We start from the raw sequence: 18,961 nt of genomic DNA on the forward strand, positions 1-18,961 counted from the left end.
GATTTACATCGACTATTTTACATGGTTAATTACGTCACATGATTTACATCGACTATTTTACATGGGTAATTACGTCACATGATTTACATCGACTATTTTACCCGGGTCATGACGTTACATGATTTACATTGACTATTTTACATGGTTAATTACGTCACATGATTTACATTGACTATTTTACATGGTTAATTACGTCACATGATTTACATCGACTATTTTACATGGTTAATTACGTCACATGATTTACATCGACTATTTTACATGGTTAATTACGTCACATGATTTACATCGACTATTTTACATGGTTAATTACGTCACATGATTTACATCGACTATTTTACATGGTTAATTACGTCACATGATTTACATCGACTATTTTACATGGTTAATTACGTCACATGATTTACATCGACTATTTTACATGGTTAATTACGTCACATGATTTACATCGACTATTTTACATGGTTAATTACGTCACATGATTTACATCGACTATTTTACATGGTTAATTACGTCACATGATTTACATCGACTATTTTACATGGTTAATTACGTCACATGATTTACATCGACTATTTTACATGGTTAATTACGTCACATGATTTACATCGACTATTTTACATGGTTAATTACGTCACATGATTTACATCGACTATTTTACATGGTTAATTACGTCACATGATTTACATCGACTATTTTACATGGTTTAATTACGTCACATGATTTACATCGACTATTTTACATGGTTAATTACGTCACATGATTTACATCGACTATTTTACATGGTTTAATTACGTCACATGATTTACATCGACTATTTTACATGGTTAATTACGTCACATGATTTACATCGACTATTTTACATGGTTAATTACGTCACATGATTTACACCGACTATTTTACATGGTTAATTACGTCACATGATTTACATCGACTATTTTACATGGTTAATTACGTCACATGATTTACACGACTATTTTACATGGTTAATTACGTCACATGATTTACACCGACTATTTTACATGGTTAATTACGTCACATGATTTACATCGACTATTTTACATGGTTAATTACGTCACATGATTTACATCGACTATTTTACATGGTTAATTACGTCACATGATTTACATCGACTATTTTACATGGTTTAATTACGTCACATGATTTACACCGACTATTTTACATGGTTAATTACGTCACATGATTTACATCGACTATTTTACATGGTTAATTACGTCACATGATTTACATCGACTATTTTACATGGTTAATTACGTCACATGATTTACATCGACTATTTTACATGGTTTATTACGTCACATGATTTACATCGACTATTTTACATGGTTAATTACGTCACATGATTTACATCGACTATTTTACATGGTTAATTACGTCACATGATTTACATCGACTATTTTACATGGTTAATTACGTCACATGATTTACACCGACTATTTTACATGGTTAATTACGTCACATGATTTACATCGACTATTTTACATGGTTAATTACGTTCACATGATTTACACCGACTATTTTACATGGTTAATTACGTCACATGATTTACACCGACTATTTTACATGGTTAATTACGTCACATGATTTACATCGACTATTTTACATGGTTAATTACGTCACATGATTTACATCGACTATTTTACATGGTTTATTACGTCACATGATTTACATCGACTATTTTACATGGTTTAATTACGTCACATGATTTACATCGACTATTTTACATGGTTTAATTACGTCACATGATTTACATTATTTTTATTACGTCACATGATTTACATCGACTATTTTACATGGTTTATTACGTCACATGATTTACATGACTATTTTACATGGTTTATTACGTCACATGATTTACATCGACTATTTTACATGGTTAATTACGTCACATGATTTACATCGACTATTTACTTATGTCATTATTTACATCGACTATTTTACATGTTTAATACGTCACATGATTTACATCGACTATTTTACATGGGTAATTACGTTACATGATTTACATTGACTATTTTACATGGTTAATGACGTTACAGGATTTACATCGACTCATTTTACATGGTTAATTACGTCACATGATTTACATCGACTATTTTACATGGGTAATTACGTCACATGATTTTACATCGACTATTTTACCCGGGTCATGACGTTACATGATTTACATTGACTATTTTACATGGTTAATTACGTGACATGATTTACATCGACTATTTTACATGGTTAATTACGTCACATGATTTACATCGACTATTTTACATGGTTAATTACGTCACATGATTTACATCGACTATTTTACATGGTTAATTACGTCACATGATTTACATCGACTATTTTACATGGTTAATTACGTCACATGATTTACATCGACTATTTTACATGGTTAATTACGTCACATGATTTACATCGACTATTTTACATGGTTAATTACGTCACATGATTTACACCGACTATTTTACATGGTTAATTACGTCACATGATTTACATCGACATATTTTACATGGTTAATTACGTCACATGATTTACAGATATGTATTTTACATGGTTAAATTACCACATGATTTACAACCATGTGACTATTTTACATGGAATTACCGGTCACATGATTTACATTCTCGACTTCAATTTTACACATGGTTCTGTATCAAACGTCACTAAATCAGAGGCTGATTTACATCGATGGATCGGAATTTGGCCAGGAACATGAAGAGTTCAATTACAACACTCACTTGGGATGACGATCACTATAAAAATGACCCAGATAAATTCTAGACAAATTTGATGCGTACATTAGGCCCAAGAAAAATAAAAGAATTGCGCGTTTCAAGCTACATCAGAGAAAACAGACAGATACAGAAACATTTGATAATTTCGTCAAAGATCTGAAACTTCTAGCCATGGATTGTGAATACACAAATACAAATGATGTATTGATAGACCTAATAATTGCCGGGGTCAGGCAAAAGAAAGTTCAAGAAAGGTTGCTAGACCAGGGTCAGGACATTACTATCAATAAAGCAATACAGATTGGTCAGCAATTCGAGCTTCACAGGCACAGGTCAAAATGATGAGAGGTGAGGAAGTTCTGAAAGTAAATTCTTCAAAACAAAATAGGAGAAATTACACAACAACAAAACCAAAACAAACATCCAAATCGTCTACATCACATGTACAGCATGACCATAACAAGAACTACACGGCAAAGTCGACAAGTAACACTTGTGGGAAATGTGGGTTTACTCATGACTATGGCAAATGTCCTGCCAAGGGAACCACCTGTAATTATTGCAAAGGTCAGGATCACTGGAAAAAGATGTGTAGAAAAAAAGAAAAACAAAGTACACAGCATACAACCTAGATATAGCTCATGTGAAAATGTTTCAGAAGATGAACTATTGACAATTAACAGTACAACTGTTACAGATGTAAAGGCTGTTGATGATAAATGGGTCACTCATTTGAACATAAATGGGAAAGATGTGAAGTTTCGCATAGACACTGGAGCAAGGGTTAGTATATTAACAAGGACAGAAGTTGAAGAACTGCCTGGAGAAGTATACATAGCCGAATCTCATAGAATGCTGAAGTCATTCAGTAACCACAAAATTAAACCTATTGGAGCAGACTAAATGTGTCACATGGGAGTCATACAAGGGAAACAGACTTTGAGATTGTTGACATTGAGCAGGAGAACATAATCAGTGGTGATTCAGCCATAGCACTCAACTTGCTCTCTGCACCTGAAAACCCCTTGAATATATTCATGTCCAACACCTGCTGAGGATGAACTTATTAGAGACTTTCCTGATTTAGTCAAAACTACTGGGACATTACCAGGTACATACAGTCTATCTATTGACAAAACAGCGACAGGAATCATACACCCAGCACGTAAACTTCCAGCTGCCATTAAGCCCAAAGCTATTGAAAAGCTAAGGGAAATGGAGGAAAATGGTTACATTACCCGAGTCGACAAGCCGACTGAATGGGTCAGTTCAATGGTAGTCAATGTGAGAGGAGACAAGATCCGCATATGTATAGACCCACGGGATCTTAATAGGGCCATACTGCGAGAGCACCACCCTATGAAAACTATTGACGAGGTCATTACAGACATCCCTGATGCCAAGATATTCTCAGTTCTGGATGCAAAATCAGGCTTCCTTCAAATACAACTGGATGAGGCGTCATCTTATCTCACAACTTTCAACACACCTATAGGGCGTTATCGTTGGTTACGTCTACCATTCGGAATCAAGTCCGCTCCAGAGATTTACCAGAAGATCATTGTCACGCAAGCATGTATACTCTGGAGTTTGTAATGTATGTTTTGAAATTATTTTGTCTTACCGAGGTAAGTATCTTTAACGGTCAGGTATTGCTGGGCGGAAAAAAACGCGTATAACAGGTAAGTGTGCACGGACTGAGCTGTGAACGGCGGTAGACATGTTTCTTTGTTGTCGTGTACCCAGTATGGATTTACCGACATATTACGCCGTGTGATTCAGGCACAGATTACAGACTGTGGTAAGTAACCTTTCTGCTTTATTTCTAGATTATTTGCGTGGGTATTTTGATGTTGTACCCGTTATTATCGAGTCAAATCAATCCAGATTGGCGCATGCGTGGCTTCCAGGTAACACTCACTTGCTGTTGTCCTCATTCTCTGCCCGTATTTCCAAATTCAAATTGCACCTTACCCATCACAAACTGTTCCCCTATCTCTCTCATAGCCCCCCTTACCCAGTCCGATACTTATTTCGTCCCTCCCGCTACTCCTATTGTCCTATTGCAATATTTTTTCTGCCCTACCCGATCTATTCCCATCTCGCCATCTTACCAAACCAACTTCCGGTTTCCCCTTCGTACCATCTTCAGCTGATCCTGTCCCAGCCTCTTATACTAAATCCCCACACAATCCAGACAAACACCGCACACAATACACATTATGAAACTCACTTCTTTGATGTTTTCATTAGCCCTTCTAGCCTTCTGGCTCACAAACAACACACCAAGCAGTATCACAAGACAACTCGCCCCCAATCGTCCGCAAACAAACATACATCGACATTGCTTAGCAATATGCCCCACACTTCTCACACGCCTAAAATACAAAACAATAAAACCCAGTAGTAATTATCTTTTCATCCTTCTTCTCTCCATTGCTTCTGATACTGAACTAAACCCCGGTCCGAGGACTCCCAGATACCCCTGTGGCACATGCTCGAAGGCAGTGACATGGAAATCAAATGCAGTGTGTTGCGACACCTGCAACGTTTGGTACCATGTTGACTGCCAAGGGATAAATAAATCCCAACTCAAGCACTTAGATCACAGTGGTGTAACCTGGGATTGCCTAAACTGTGGTCTTCCAAATTTCTCCTCCACACTCTTTGATACATCCCCAACTGATATCTCAAAACAAATTTTCACACCTACATGACACAAGCACCCTCTCCAGTAGTGATGACCCTAAAAGTCCCGGTCCTCCCAAAGCATCCTACTCACCAAAAAAACAAACCACCTCGCCCAACACAAACAACAGATTCATCAAACCCACTAGGATAGCTACCATTAATTTCCAATCCATCTCCAATAAAAAACCCGAACTGGAACACCTGCTTCACACACTCAAACCGGACATAGTAATAGGTATGGAAACATGGCTCAACAATAACATCCCATCCCACGAATATTTTCCCATCACACTCCTACACAACATACAGGAAAGACAGAACTCCAAACAAAAAAGGACAAAGCCACGGTGGAGTTCTGATAGCAGTAACAAATGCATACCACTCAGAACATGCAAAAGAACTAGACACAGACAACGAATCTATATATATTAACATCAACATGACAAATTCACATAACCTAACAGTAGGCGCATACTACAGACCACCCTCAGACAAAGGAAAATCAATCGAACACCTCGAAGACTCCATAAATAGAATAGGCCAAAACAATAACATAATAACATACATCAGTGGAGACTTCAACCTACCCCATATAGACTGGCACACCAACACCACCACCCCAAGCACACCACAACCTAAGCTACACCAACACCTACTTAACATCATCAATGACAAGTCTCTCACTCAAACGACAGCTTCCCCCACTCGTGGCGAACACATATTAGACCTTACACTAACCAATAGGCCATCCATCATCAACAAACAAGAAATATTACCACCACTAGGAAAATCAGACCACGACATTGTTTACACCGAAATTGACGTCCGACTAAAAAAGATCAGAAGACCACCTAGAGACATCCTCATCTACAATAAAGCCAACTGGGACAACATAAAGACTGACCTTGAACAATTAAATACACAACTGGACGAACGATCTAACGACAACATAGAGGGGATCTGGCACTCCTTCAAAACAACACTAAACAAATCCATAGACAAAAACATACCCACCAAGCACATCACACACAAATCCAAACTCCCTTGGATAACCCGCCCCATTCGCCAACTCATAAACAAATCCAAACGCTTACACAAACAGCATAAATCCAAACCAGAAATCAAACATAAATATAAAGCAACAAAATCAGAACTACAAAAACAAACCAGAAACGCATACCTCAACTACCTAGAAAAAATGATAACAGACATACCAATAGACGAACCTCGATCCTCACACCCTAACAAAAAACACAATCCCAAAAAACTTTTCTCGTACATAAAAACAACTAAGAAAGAGAACTCTGACATCACAGCCCTACGGAAAGACGGACATCTATTGACGGACACAACTGACAAAGCCAACATCTTAAACCAACAATTCCAGTCTGCTTTTACACAAGAACAGAATACAACCATACCTGACAAAGGACCTTCACCACACCCAATTATGCCAGACATCCACATAACACAACAGGGCATACACAAACTACTGAACAATATAAACCCGCATAAAGCAACTGGCCCCGACAACATCCATGGCAGAATATTGAAAGAACTCAAAGACATCACAGCTCCAATCCTTACAAAAATATTTACATGCTCACTCACCACAGGAACACTTCCCCACGACTGGAAACACGCAAATGTCAATCCCATTTACAAAAAAAGGCGACAAATACAATCCCGCAAACTACAGACCAATATCACTCACATGCATCACATGCAAATTAATGGAACATATAATCACCAGCGCCACCATGTCACATCTGGAAAACAACAACATACTTTACGACAAACAACACGGCTTTAGACCTTCCAGATCGTGCGAAACCCAACTGGCCACGTTCATACACGACCTCACACAAAACCACAACAACAACACGCAGACAGACATCATAATCATGGACTTTGCAAAAGCCTTTGACAAAGTACCACACAAACGCCTTCAGTACAAACTCAAATACTACGGTATCACAGGTAACACACATGCATGGATAACAGATTTTCTTTCACATCGCACCCAGACAGTAATACTTGAGGGCAAACACTCACACAAAATACCAGTAACATCCGGAGTCCCTCAAGGAACCTGTCTGGGCCCCATACTTTTCTTAATATATATCAACGACCTACATGAATACATGAAACACAGCACCCTTAGACTTTTTGCAGACGATAGTATCATTTACAAGACCATACACAAACAAGAAGACACACAGAAACTACAACACGACCTTGACAATGCAGGACAATGGGAACACGACTGGCTAATGCGATTTCACCCCGACAAGTGCAACGTCATCTCCACTACCACCAAACGCAACAAAATCCACCACAACTACACTCTCCATAACCACTCACTTGAACACGTCAAACACAGTAAATACTTAGGCCTCACACTGCAAAACAACCTCCAATGGGACAAACACATAAACAACATCACCGCAAATGCAAACAGAACACTAGGTTTCCTAAAACGAAACCTCACAATCAATTCACCACACATTAAAGAACACGCATATAAAACACTTGTTAGACCCAAACTTGAGTACTGCTCCTCTATCTGGGACCCACACAATACTGGCCAAATACAACAAATAGAAAAAACTCAACGCAGAGCAGCAAGATATGTACAAAACAGGTATCATAACACTTCTTCAGTCTCAGACATGTTATACACACTCCAATGGCCAACACTACAAACACGCCGCCGTCTACAATCACGACTCATCCTCCTATATAAAATCACACACACCATCTCGTTGCCATCAACCCAGAACAATACCTAACACCTGTAGACACCCGCACTAGACACACACATCCCTATGCATACAGACACATCGCCGCCACAAAGGATACATTTAAGTACTCCTTTTTCCCACACACCATCACATACTGGAATCTCCTCCCTGTGGCAACAGTACAAAACACTACACTGGAGGGCTTCAAGGCAAACATAAACAACGTAGCCCTTGAAGCCCCCACTCACAAATAAACACCTCATTTTTTGTCAGGATTTTTAACCTATCTACTTTTTATCTATTCCAGCACCAGAAAAAAAAAAAAAAAAAAAAAAAGCACTGTATATAACCCCTTCCCCGTCCGTCCGTCCGTCCGTCCGTCCGTCCGCTCTTACAGAGCATACATTGTGGGGTATTTCTTCTGTGGTAATGTGCATTGTGGGGTATTTTTCACATGTGGGGTCGACCCCACAAGCAAAAGTTGTATTTCGGTCTAATTTGACGCTGTGGGGTTGCTGGTTAAATAAAAAAAAAAACAACCCCAGAATGTTTTGTCCATTATAACGGACAATGTCCATCGCCGACAAGGTGGTTGGTGACGGACAACACCGTGAATTGAGCATAATTTTCCGAATAAAATATCTTTGATGATTCCCGAGGCCTTCCGAATACAACGAGACTTTACGTTATTTCGTCATCTCTCGACATTGATTCGGTCCGCCATTTTGGATGGTTCACCCCTTCAGTCAAAGAAGGTAAGTTTTCTTATTTGTATTGACAGCGTGTGACAAATAGATGGAATAGTGTTATTAGAATTTTCGTAAACATCCTTAGTTTTAACATATTGGAGGGAAAATGTTGTATTTCGTGTATTTATCTGGAGCAAACTCTTTGTCCTTGTATGTGGGGTAGATTGATAGCCCAGTCTGGTTGCCATTTTGTACACTCAGTAAACAACAACGTAGGCTAACAGGTCATTAATTTAATGATATTAAATGAAATTGAACAGATGTACAAAACAACAAAATTCCTTATTTAGATGTTATTGATAAGGTTTGGAGTGCGAGATCACTTGTTACGAGATTATTTGTAAGCCTACTTTCGTTTTGAAGGATACGGGGAAACTGACACGTGATCGGCGTAAATAAAAGCAATATCATTTTGATAATTGAATTGATAGTTTGAATATTATTTCATTGAAAGAATTGAATTGATAGTGTGAATATTATTTTATTGAAAGTGGAAATTGGATTTGCTATATCTTTTCATTTAATTGGCGCTTTTACAAGTGCGGGAAGCTATCATCGAAAAGGAACAAAATGGCGGACGTGTTTTCCGTGCTCATATTGACTGCTCTTCTTATTATCGCGTGTGTCCTCGTCGTTATTATGCTGACACTGTGTGCTTTATATAGAAATTGGTCCTACCTATTTCACAGATGGAATGCAGATCTTTCTTGATTGAAATTCTGGAACTGAAAACGAAAAATTAGTCTTGTTGTAAGAGTGCAAATGTTAATGTAATTGTTGTCGGCATGCCATCGATATATAGTCAAAATTTGCAGATTTTGTCACAATTTGATACTTAATATTTAATTTGTTTCTTTGAAGAATACATCTCCATGTACCGTTTTGCTAATTTTAGGAACTAACTAAAATATGGCCAGTAGAAAGGGAACATATGCATGGGCCCAGTTACCCGGGATGCCACCATCCTTCATGTGGCCAGTTAGGGTAGAGGTTACTGTTATTGCAGAGGGTAGAGGGTACTGCAAAACGGAGGTATACTGCAGGGCAGACGATGCTGTGTAAGTATACATTTATCATATATGCATCATTACCCTCATTTCAACTCTTACACTTATGCACATGTTAAATATGAAATGAAAGAAAATAAACTGATATGCAAAATATTTATCAGTCACATATAATTGTAGTGTTGTTCCGATTTATCAACTTATTCAATGTCTAGTCGTTTCTATCCAGATTATTCAATCTAAGTTTATCATGATCGATTACAGTTTGACTAACATTTACAATATATAATGATACAAATTGTGTGGGTCACGACAGGTCAAGACAGGTGTTTCTTGCCAAGGAAGCTTAAAGCTAGCGTTTTATTGGGGAAACAATTTAAATGAAACAGAGCACTTAGACAATAACTAATACATCTTCATTTTCCGATGAAAATGTGTGAAAGATGATCCCGCTACAATATCAGGAAATAAAAGTGATTTACCGGTAAACAAAAGAGAAAGTAGATTGGTAATTTCGAATTCATAGATAAGTAAATAAAATGAAATCTATACTCTGAGTAATGTAAACTTCAGCTCATGATCGATCATTAGTTGATCATTAGTTGATCATCAGTCACTTGCTTGGAAGTGATGATAGATCATGAAAATGCAACCTATTCCCAACACTATGTAATTGTAGTCTATGGATTACAAATTTTAAAAACATCAAGTTGAAGAGAAACATACATAAACACAATTTTATAAGATTCTTTTGATGATGCACTGGCCAGGTCAAAATTTTGGCATGGTCACTAATTAACCTCCAACTGCATGTTTATATTTTATTTACAATAGATATTTATTCCTTTTTGGTTTTGGATAATTTTGGGTATAAACGTTCCTTAAATATTTAAGATAATGATATGAAGATTTTACATAACATTTATTTAACAATTTTTTTGGATTTCGATATGGCTTCTGCTATGTGCTGTAATATGTGTGTTTAATTTTTTTCTTGGTTACTTTTTTTGCCTCATCAGATTTCTTGCTAAGAAGCTGGAAACCTTTCGGCCTAGAGCCGACATTTGGAAGGCCAAAGGAGAAAGTAATACTTGTTGATTTTTGTTTTCTTGCATGAACAGTTGTTGGTTTTTTTTTAAATAAGGGTGTAAAATATGTAAACGCAAGCCCAGTGGATATTAAAAAAAAAGAACCACATATTTGATTGTGTTATATGGATGTACCCCTTTGTATACATCAAAGTTAATTATTGAACAGAAAACTTCCTATCCAATCCATTGATCAAACTTTTGATTTGCAAAATATGATAATAATGCATATTAGTAAAGATTAAAAATCCCATTTTATCAACTACAAAAATCTCCTGAGTTTCCTGATTACCATGACTCAGCTATACAGGATTGTTTTGTTATAAATACTAAATTTTACACCCTTTGTTGTTTTATTGTATCAATTTTGCTCAGTTTTACAACAGGTACCTGGAATTAATCAATGCTGATGAAAGCAGATTTAGTTTTCTGCCATGCCCAATATACACCTAATTATTATGTTTTATTAATATGTTAAATATCACTTGCTAGCATGAATATTCAGTTATTATGTTGAGACAAATGGAATATTAATGTTGTATTCTTCATTGGTTTATCTTGAGTAAGGTAATTTGAGGTCAAATTATATGTGGAAAATGTCAACAGTTTAATATGTGCAAAAATTCCAGAGTGAGGCAAGTCTGCTTTTTTATTCGTGAGCCTCTTGTTTATTAGAACTGTTCAGTTTTTATCGTTTTAAGAGAAATACAGAGGATTTTACTCAACTGTTAACAAAATGTTTACTGTTTAATTTCTCTTTCAAGTTTCGAAAAACCTCTTAAGGTTTATGATTTACGTTTTTTATTTCAACATTCAGTGATTTTTAGTGCGAGTGTACTCGTACTATTATTTTCCTTGTCGGGTGTAAGAGTCTGTGTACATCCGCTATGCGCAGATTTCAACTGCGCACACGATGCCGCAAGTCAGTGTCTTATAGTGTTTAATAGATTTCGCCATGATTAAGTGACACCAAACTTTCAAAAACATATATTAAGATATACTTGTCAGCGATAATCTACTATAAATTAACAACAATGACATTACACAGTGCTAAACGCATTTGTTTTGTGTAAACTTCAAGCGGCGTATCATACAAACTCTTGCATCGGTCACAATATTCTAAGCATCTGATCAAGTTTGGAAACTTCCGGAACAATACAATGCAGGTTTATATAAGTCAATAAAAGAAAGTGACGAAATGGATACCTTTTAGAACAGGCCACATATTTAATTTATTTCACATCATCCTAGGTGTAAATTGCACTATCGCTTACTAAACCCTGTGACCATAGACTGCATTTGCTGCAGTCATTAATTTAAATAATAGTTACATCATTGCTTATGATTTTTTTTTCAGACTTTATATATACATATAGCTACTTGATAACTTAAAATACATTTAATCATACGGTTATTCCCAACAATTCTGCTTGGATTCACACAAAATGTATTTTCTTCAGTAGTACATGTGTATTTTCATGTAATTTCAGAGGCCCTCCGAAAGAAGCCAGAGACATTCAGAATTTGGCATGATGATTTACTTTGGGTGGAAGAAAATGGTAATTAAGTAGATGTTACTTCTTAATGAAATTTATAAAATAGAACCATAAATATGAGTAGTGGCATTTACCGAAATATATGGACTCTATCAGATATCACATCTTAAAAATTATGGATGACATCTTTTAGAGTATGAATTGTGTTTTGTTTGAATACAACTATAACCATATGTTCAAAGATTTATCATTATCAGTGTATAACTCTATAGCTATAGAATAGCTTTGTATATCGTTGAGTTTATGAAGGGGCTAATGTTAATGGATCAACTGAAAATTATGTAACCATGCATGGGATGGTATATATATATATATATATAGATATGGCCAAGCCTGGTTACGTGATAATGTAGGTATAATGATAATGGAGTCTGTGTAAAATTCAACATAACACAGCTTCTCTGGGGTTACCTAAGTTACAGGTGCACCATCATTATTATACCCTCATAACGGTAGTAAAATACAATGAAATTATGAATTGTAGGTGCTGGTGTCTTCCGAGCGTATGATGCAATACTTGAGCTGACTCGTGATCCACGGGCAGGCTTGTCATCACCAGACCTGATAAGAACGTCTAATATGAGAAAATATATGGCCACAATGGTACAGGTATGCATGATGGGGTGTTGTTTGATATTAAATGAAAACTTTTTACTTTTGAATAGATATAATTCAAGGAGTCTTAAATTTTCTTGTTAATATGATAACTGTATTTTACTTTAATAAAGCATCATTCTCCCATTATTACTGAAATGCATAAAATGCAGCAGTTTTACTAAATAGAGACTTTTAACCAAAAATTTTAGCATTCAAAATTTTTTATTTCCTAATATATTTTCTTTTCATCTTCTTAAATGCCTTCATTATTAAAAACTGTGGTTATTAACAGTTTTTTGAGTTTGGCATTTATCTTTCTAGGCCATGAGTACTGACGAATCACAGAAACAGTGGATAATAGACCACTTAGGTCACACCATGGATGTACACACTGTACATTACAGACAAACATCAGATGTGCTTGAGAGAATTGAAGTGGCTAAAATTTTGCTCATTCAAGATCTTGGACTGGTGGGACAATTCCGTGGGAAACGCTTAGAAGAAATACAGTTAGATGGTAAGAATTTCCAGAAAAAACTGGAAAAATGATGAAACTGTTAATTTGTGAAAGAGATGTTGGGCAAATTTGGGTCCTAGTTATGGTTGTTTGTCAATTTGGAGTAGGGTTATTGTGTAATTAATAATGATAATTTATCTTTAATTTCTTAACAGAAATTATGGAAGTCCAGGCGGATGTGGATGTAACTCCCCCATCAACATTAGAACATTAGACCAGCCTTTGAACAGGAAACGACCACCGGTACAAACTCCAGAATTGGATGAAGATTTCATACCGGATATCACCGAAATAGATGAGGAAGAGGAGGAATATGAGCCTATACCCAAAAAGAGAAGGATGCAAGCACATCAACCGTCAGTGAGGCAGAAGTGGACTAGTGAGGAAGAGCAGGAACTAAAAAGTTTGTTCAAGCAAAATTTTAAAGATGATAAACTGCCAGGACAAAAGCTTATCGAGTCCATGATGAGAAAAAGCAAATTGCAAAAAGGCCAAATTCATTTGCGCAAAAGGGACAATATCAAAAAGAAACTAAGCAACATGATGATCAAACTCAGGGGATCAAATCTTTGACTGTTATGACTTCTCAATAACCAAACATGGAGACTTTATGTCTGTTGGGTCGAATGGCTACCAAGTTTAGTTGAATGTATTTTTTACAATGTGTTATGAAAGTTTCTGGCATTATGAATGTGTCTGAATGACATTAAATACTGATTATTGGAAGGTATCCAATGCATATCATGTCATTATAAGTTCATTTAAGTTGTGAAACTACCTCTACTGTTATATAGGATTTTTACTTATACATGTAAATTCATTTTGAAAGTGTGTAAAGTAAAATAACCCCAAATAAAAGGGCTTTAGTATTTTACTACTTATCTCGTCTTCGACGGTAATTAACATCCAATTGAACTGAAACTTTGCCAGAAACTCTTGCGTCACTCACATTGTACGTACAAATACTGGATATTTTCGGGTTAAAGTCCACTTTAACTGTCAATTTGTCAAAAAAAACTTCCAACATTTAATTTACCTAAGCAAGAGTGGCAAAGCATGATTACGTGTAATACTTGTTTTTCAGTCATCTGTTTTGTCCACCATGTGTTAACTTTTCACATTTTGAACTTCTTCTCCAGTTCTAACCGTGGAATCTAGCTGAAAGTTGCATAAATGATCCTGATATGGTCCCGACCAAGTGTTGTTATTTTTCGGGTCTATCTGATATCCAAGATGGTCGCCACAGTCGCCATCTTAAAAACACATTTTGAACTTCTTTTCAAGTACTATAGATGCGATTTGGCTGAAACTAAAATGATCCTGATAGGATCTTGAAAAAGTGTTGTTACATCTTTTGTTGATCCTAAATCGAGATGGCTACCATTATACCACCTAAATTGGTTTCCTATAAGACTATTTCCATAGTAGTCAGTTGACCTTTAAGGTCCCTAGAACTTTTGTTATACCAGATATCTTGATTAAATTCATCAGCATTCTAACAATGTATTGTAAGATAAGTTTTCAAAACAACTTTTGTCAATCTAAACATATTGGATAGAATTAAAATGTTAACCATCTGAGTTTATGTTGTTATGTATTGGAAATTAAGCCCATCAACTGTATGACAGTTTTCTTGTTGGGCAATGACAAATGGGTTTTACTCATTCCACTAAACTGGAATATCTTGGTGTTACGAATTTTGGCTTTTTCTGTTATGATGAATTCTGATCTCTTTTATGATTGAAACACAGAAGATTTGTTTTTGGATCTTGCTTTTTGACCAACCCATTTTCTCAAAATGCTCAAAATATTGTCGCCTCCCTATTTGATTTTTAATGAAAAAATGAAAACAAAACAAAAACACAGATACAAAAAATTTGTTATTATCACGGAAATTAAAATCGTACGAGACAGAAAGGTGAGCAGCCATAATATCTGGCGTTAGTAAAGTAATACAGATGCGGCCATGAATTGATTGATTAAAATTTTTTCAGTCAAGTTTTGTACCAAATAACCAAAATATATACCAGTTTGAGGTTATATTTACATTGAAGCTGCAGTTACCTGCTTTTACAAAGCACTGAAGTGGAGAAGCATACATCAAAGGAATGGGGAAATAACTAAGCATACCTTTGAATCGGTTTGGTATATGTGTAATATGAAACTTAGTAAGGACTAAGCAGGGTAATTGTCCAAAGCATTGTGGGGGGTTTAAGGAACCTACCAAAATTTGACATTGTGGGGTCTGGTTATACATAAACTTGTGAATTGTCTTATCCATTGGATTGTGAGGTTGTTGTCCAAGGCATTGTGGGGTATTTTAAGGAACCTACCAAAATTTGACATTGTGGGGTCTGGTTATACATAAACTTGTGAGTTGTCTTATCCATTGCATTGTGAGGTTGTTGTCCAAGGCATTGTGGGGTATTTTAAGGAAACTACCAAAGTTTGACATTGTGGGGTCTGTTTATATACATAAACTTGTGGGTTGTCTTGTCCATAACATTGTGAGGTTGTTGTCCAAGGCATTGTGGGGTATTTTGAGGAAGTTACCAAAGTTTGACATTGTGGGGTCTGTTTGTGAGCTGTCTTGTCCATAACGTTGTGAGGTTGTTGTCCAAGGCATTGTGGGGTATTTTAAGGAACCTACCAAAATTTGACATTGTGGGGTCTGGTTATACATAAACTTGTGAGTTGTCTTATCCATTGCATTGTGAGGTTGTTGTCCAAGGCATTGTGGGGTATTTTAAGGAAACTACCAAAGTTTGACATTGTGGGGTCTGTTTATATACATAAACTTGTGGGTTGTCTTGTCCATAACATTGTGAGGTTGTTGTCCAAGGCATTGTGGGGTATTTTGAGGAAGTTACCAAAGTTTGACATTGTGGGGTCTGTTTATATACATAAACTTGTGGGTTGTCTTGTCCATAACATTGTGAGGTTGTTGTCCAAGGCATTGTGGGGTATTTTGAGGAAGTTACCAAAGTTTGACATTGTGGGGTCTGTTTGTGAGCTGTCTTATCCATTGCATTGTGAGGTTGTTGTCCAAGGCATTGTGGGGTATTTTAAGGAACCTACCAAAATTTGACATTGTGGGGTCTGGTTATACATAAACTTGTGAGTTGTCTTATCCATTGCATTGTGAGGTTGTTGTCCAAGGCATTGTGGGGTATTTTAAGGAAACTACCAAAGTTTGACATTGTGGGGTCTGTTTATATACATAAACTTGTGGGTTGTCTTGTCCATAACATTGTGAGGTTGTTGTCCAAGGCATTGTGGGGTATTTTGAGGAAGTTACCAAAGTTTGACATTGTGGGGTCTGTTTATATACATAAACTTGTGGGTTGTCTTGTCCATAACATTGTGAGGTTGTTGTCCAAGGCATTGTGGGGTATTTTGAGGAAGTTACCAAAGTTTGACATTGTGGGGTCTGTTTGTGAGCTGTTTCCTCATTGTGAGTTGTCCATAAGGCATTGTGGGTTGTTGTCAATTGAATTGTCATTGTGTTGGGCATTTGAGGTGGGAAGTTACCAAAGTTTGACATTGTGGGGTCTGTTTATATACATAAACATGTGGGTTGTCTTGTCCATAACGTTGTGAGGTTGTTGTCCAAGGCATTGTGGGGTATTTTGAGGAAGTTACCAAAGTTTGACATTGTGGGGTCTGTTTATATACATAAACCTGTGGGTTGTCTTGTCCATAACGTTGTGAGGTTGTTGTCCAAGGCATTGTGGGGTATTTTGTGCTAAGGACTACATAGTGGGGTGGTATGTCCATTTCACTGTGGGGTAGCATTTCTTTATAATATTGTGGGGTTGTTGTCCGTAGCCTTGTGGGGTATTTTATGCTAAGGGCTACATAGTGGGGTGGTATGTCCATTTCACTGTGGGGCAGCATTCTTTATAACATTGTGGGGTTGTTGTCCGTAGCATTGTGGGGTATTTTATGCTAAGGACTACAAGTGGGGTGGTATGTCCATTTAGTGGGGTGGGGTTATGTCGGCCATTTTTGCAGGACATAGTGGGGTTGTCATTTTGGGGTAGCATTCTTTATAACATTGCGGGGTTGTCCGTAGCATTGTGGGGTATTTTATGCTAAGGACTACATAGTGGGGTGGTTTGTTCATTTCATTGTGGGGTAGCATTCTTTATAACATTGTGGGGTTTTTGGCTACCCCAAAATGTAGCTCTTGTCTGAATTCCTAATGCTTCCCCACAGTGTCGATTTTAGCAGAATTGAAATCCCATAATGAATGTCCGAACTGACCACCCCATTATGTAACCCTCGTCTGTACGTCCGTCCGTCCTTCCGTCCGTCCGTCCGTCCGTCCGTCCGTTAACAATTCTTGTTACCGCTATTTCTCTAAAAGTACTGAAGGGATCTTTCTCAAATTTCATATGTAGGTTCCCCTAGGACCCTAGTTGTGCATATTGTATTTTGGGACTGATCGGTCAACAAGATGGCCGCCAGGCAGCCATCTTGGATTTTGATAGTTAAAGTTTGTTACCGCTATTTCTCAGAAAGTACTGAAGGGATCTTTCTCAAATTTCATATGTAGGTTCCCCTAGGACCCTAGTTGTGCATATTGCATTTTGGGACTGATCGGTCAACAAGATGGCCGACCAGCCGCCATCTTGGATTTTGATAGTTAAAGTTTGTTACCGCTATTTCTCAGAAAGCACTGAAGGGATCTTTCTCAAAATTTCATATGTAGGTTCCCCTAGGACCCTAGTTGTGTGCATATTATATTTTGGGACTGATCGGTCAACAAGATGGCCACCAGGCAGCCATCTTGGATTTTGATAGTTAAAGTTTGTTACCGCTATTTCTCATAAAGTATTGAAGGGATCTTTCTCAAATTTCATATGTAGGTTCCCGTAGGACCCTTGTTGTGCATATTGCATTTTGGGACTGATCGGTCAACAAGATGGCTTACCAGCCGCCATCTTGGATTTTGATAGTTAAAGTTTGTTACCGCTAATTTCTCAGAAAGTACTGAAGGGATCTTTCTCAAATTTCATATGTAGGTTCCCCTAGGACCCCAGTTGTGCATATTGCATTTTGGGACTGATCGGTCAACAAGATGGCCGACCGGTGGCCATCTTGGATTTTGATAGTTAAAGTTTGTTACCGCTATTTCTCAGAAAGTGTTGAAGGGATTGTTCTCAAATTTCATATGTAGGTTCCTCTTGGACCCTAGTTCTGCATATTACATTTTGGGACTGATCGGTCAACAAGATGGCCGACAAGCAGCCATCTTGG

The 18,961-nt window shown here is 37.0% G+C and overlaps 2 protein-coding genes across 2 annotated transcripts; both read left to right on the plus strand.

Moving 5' to 3' along the window:
- Positions 1 to 5,880: 5,880 nt before the first annotated feature.
- LOC138312008 (uncharacterized) lies at positions 5,881 to 7,254 on the plus strand. The gene has a single exon (XM_069253106.1). It carries the CDS (start codon positions 5,881 to 5,883, stop codon positions 7,252 to 7,254), a length of 1,374 nt encoding a protein of 457 aa, XP_069109207.1.
- A 1,504-nt stretch (positions 7,255 to 8,758) lies between these two features.
- Positions 8,759 to 15,276, plus strand: LOC138312010 (uncharacterized). The gene is made up of 7 exons (XM_069253107.1): positions 8,759 to 8,940; positions 9,830 to 9,992; positions 10,961 to 11,025; positions 12,520 to 12,588; positions 13,070 to 13,194; positions 13,504 to 13,699; positions 13,855 to 15,276. The coding sequence occupies exons 2-7, from the start codon at positions 9,844 to 9,846 to the stop codon at positions 13,911 to 13,913; spliced, it is 663 nt and encodes a 220-aa protein (XP_069109208.1). The 5' UTR covers positions 8,759 to 8,940; positions 9,830 to 9,843; the 3' UTR covers positions 13,914 to 15,276.
- Positions 15,277 to 18,961: the final 3,685 nt, after the last annotated feature.

This window comes from Argopecten irradians, unplaced genomic scaffold, assembly GCF_041381155.1.
Source record: "Argopecten irradians isolate NY unplaced genomic scaffold, Ai_NY scaffold_0185, whole genome shotgun sequence".
Lineage (NCBI taxonomy): Eukaryota > Metazoa > Mollusca > Bivalvia > Pectinida > Pectinidae > Argopecten > Argopecten irradians.

What these genes read in the sequence shown, in the direction of transcription:
- LOC138312008 (XM_069253106.1), top strand. Translation starts at nt 5,881, where the DNA reads ATGACAAATTCACATAACCTAACAGTAGGCGCATACTACAGACCACCC.
- LOC138312010 (XM_069253107.1), top strand. Translation starts at nt 9,844, where the DNA reads ATGGCCAGTAGAAAGGGAACATATGCATGGGCCCAGTTACCCGGGATG. An exon ending in ATATGGCCACAATGGTACAG is followed by an intron (nt 13,195 to 13,503) that starts GTATGCATGATG and finishes TTATCTTTCTAG; the next exon opens with GCCATGAGTACTGACGAATC. An exon ending in AGAAGAAATACAGTTAGATG is followed by an intron (nt 13,700 to 13,854) that starts GTAAGAATTTCC and finishes ATTTCTTAACAG; the next exon opens with AAATTATGGAAGTCCAGGCG.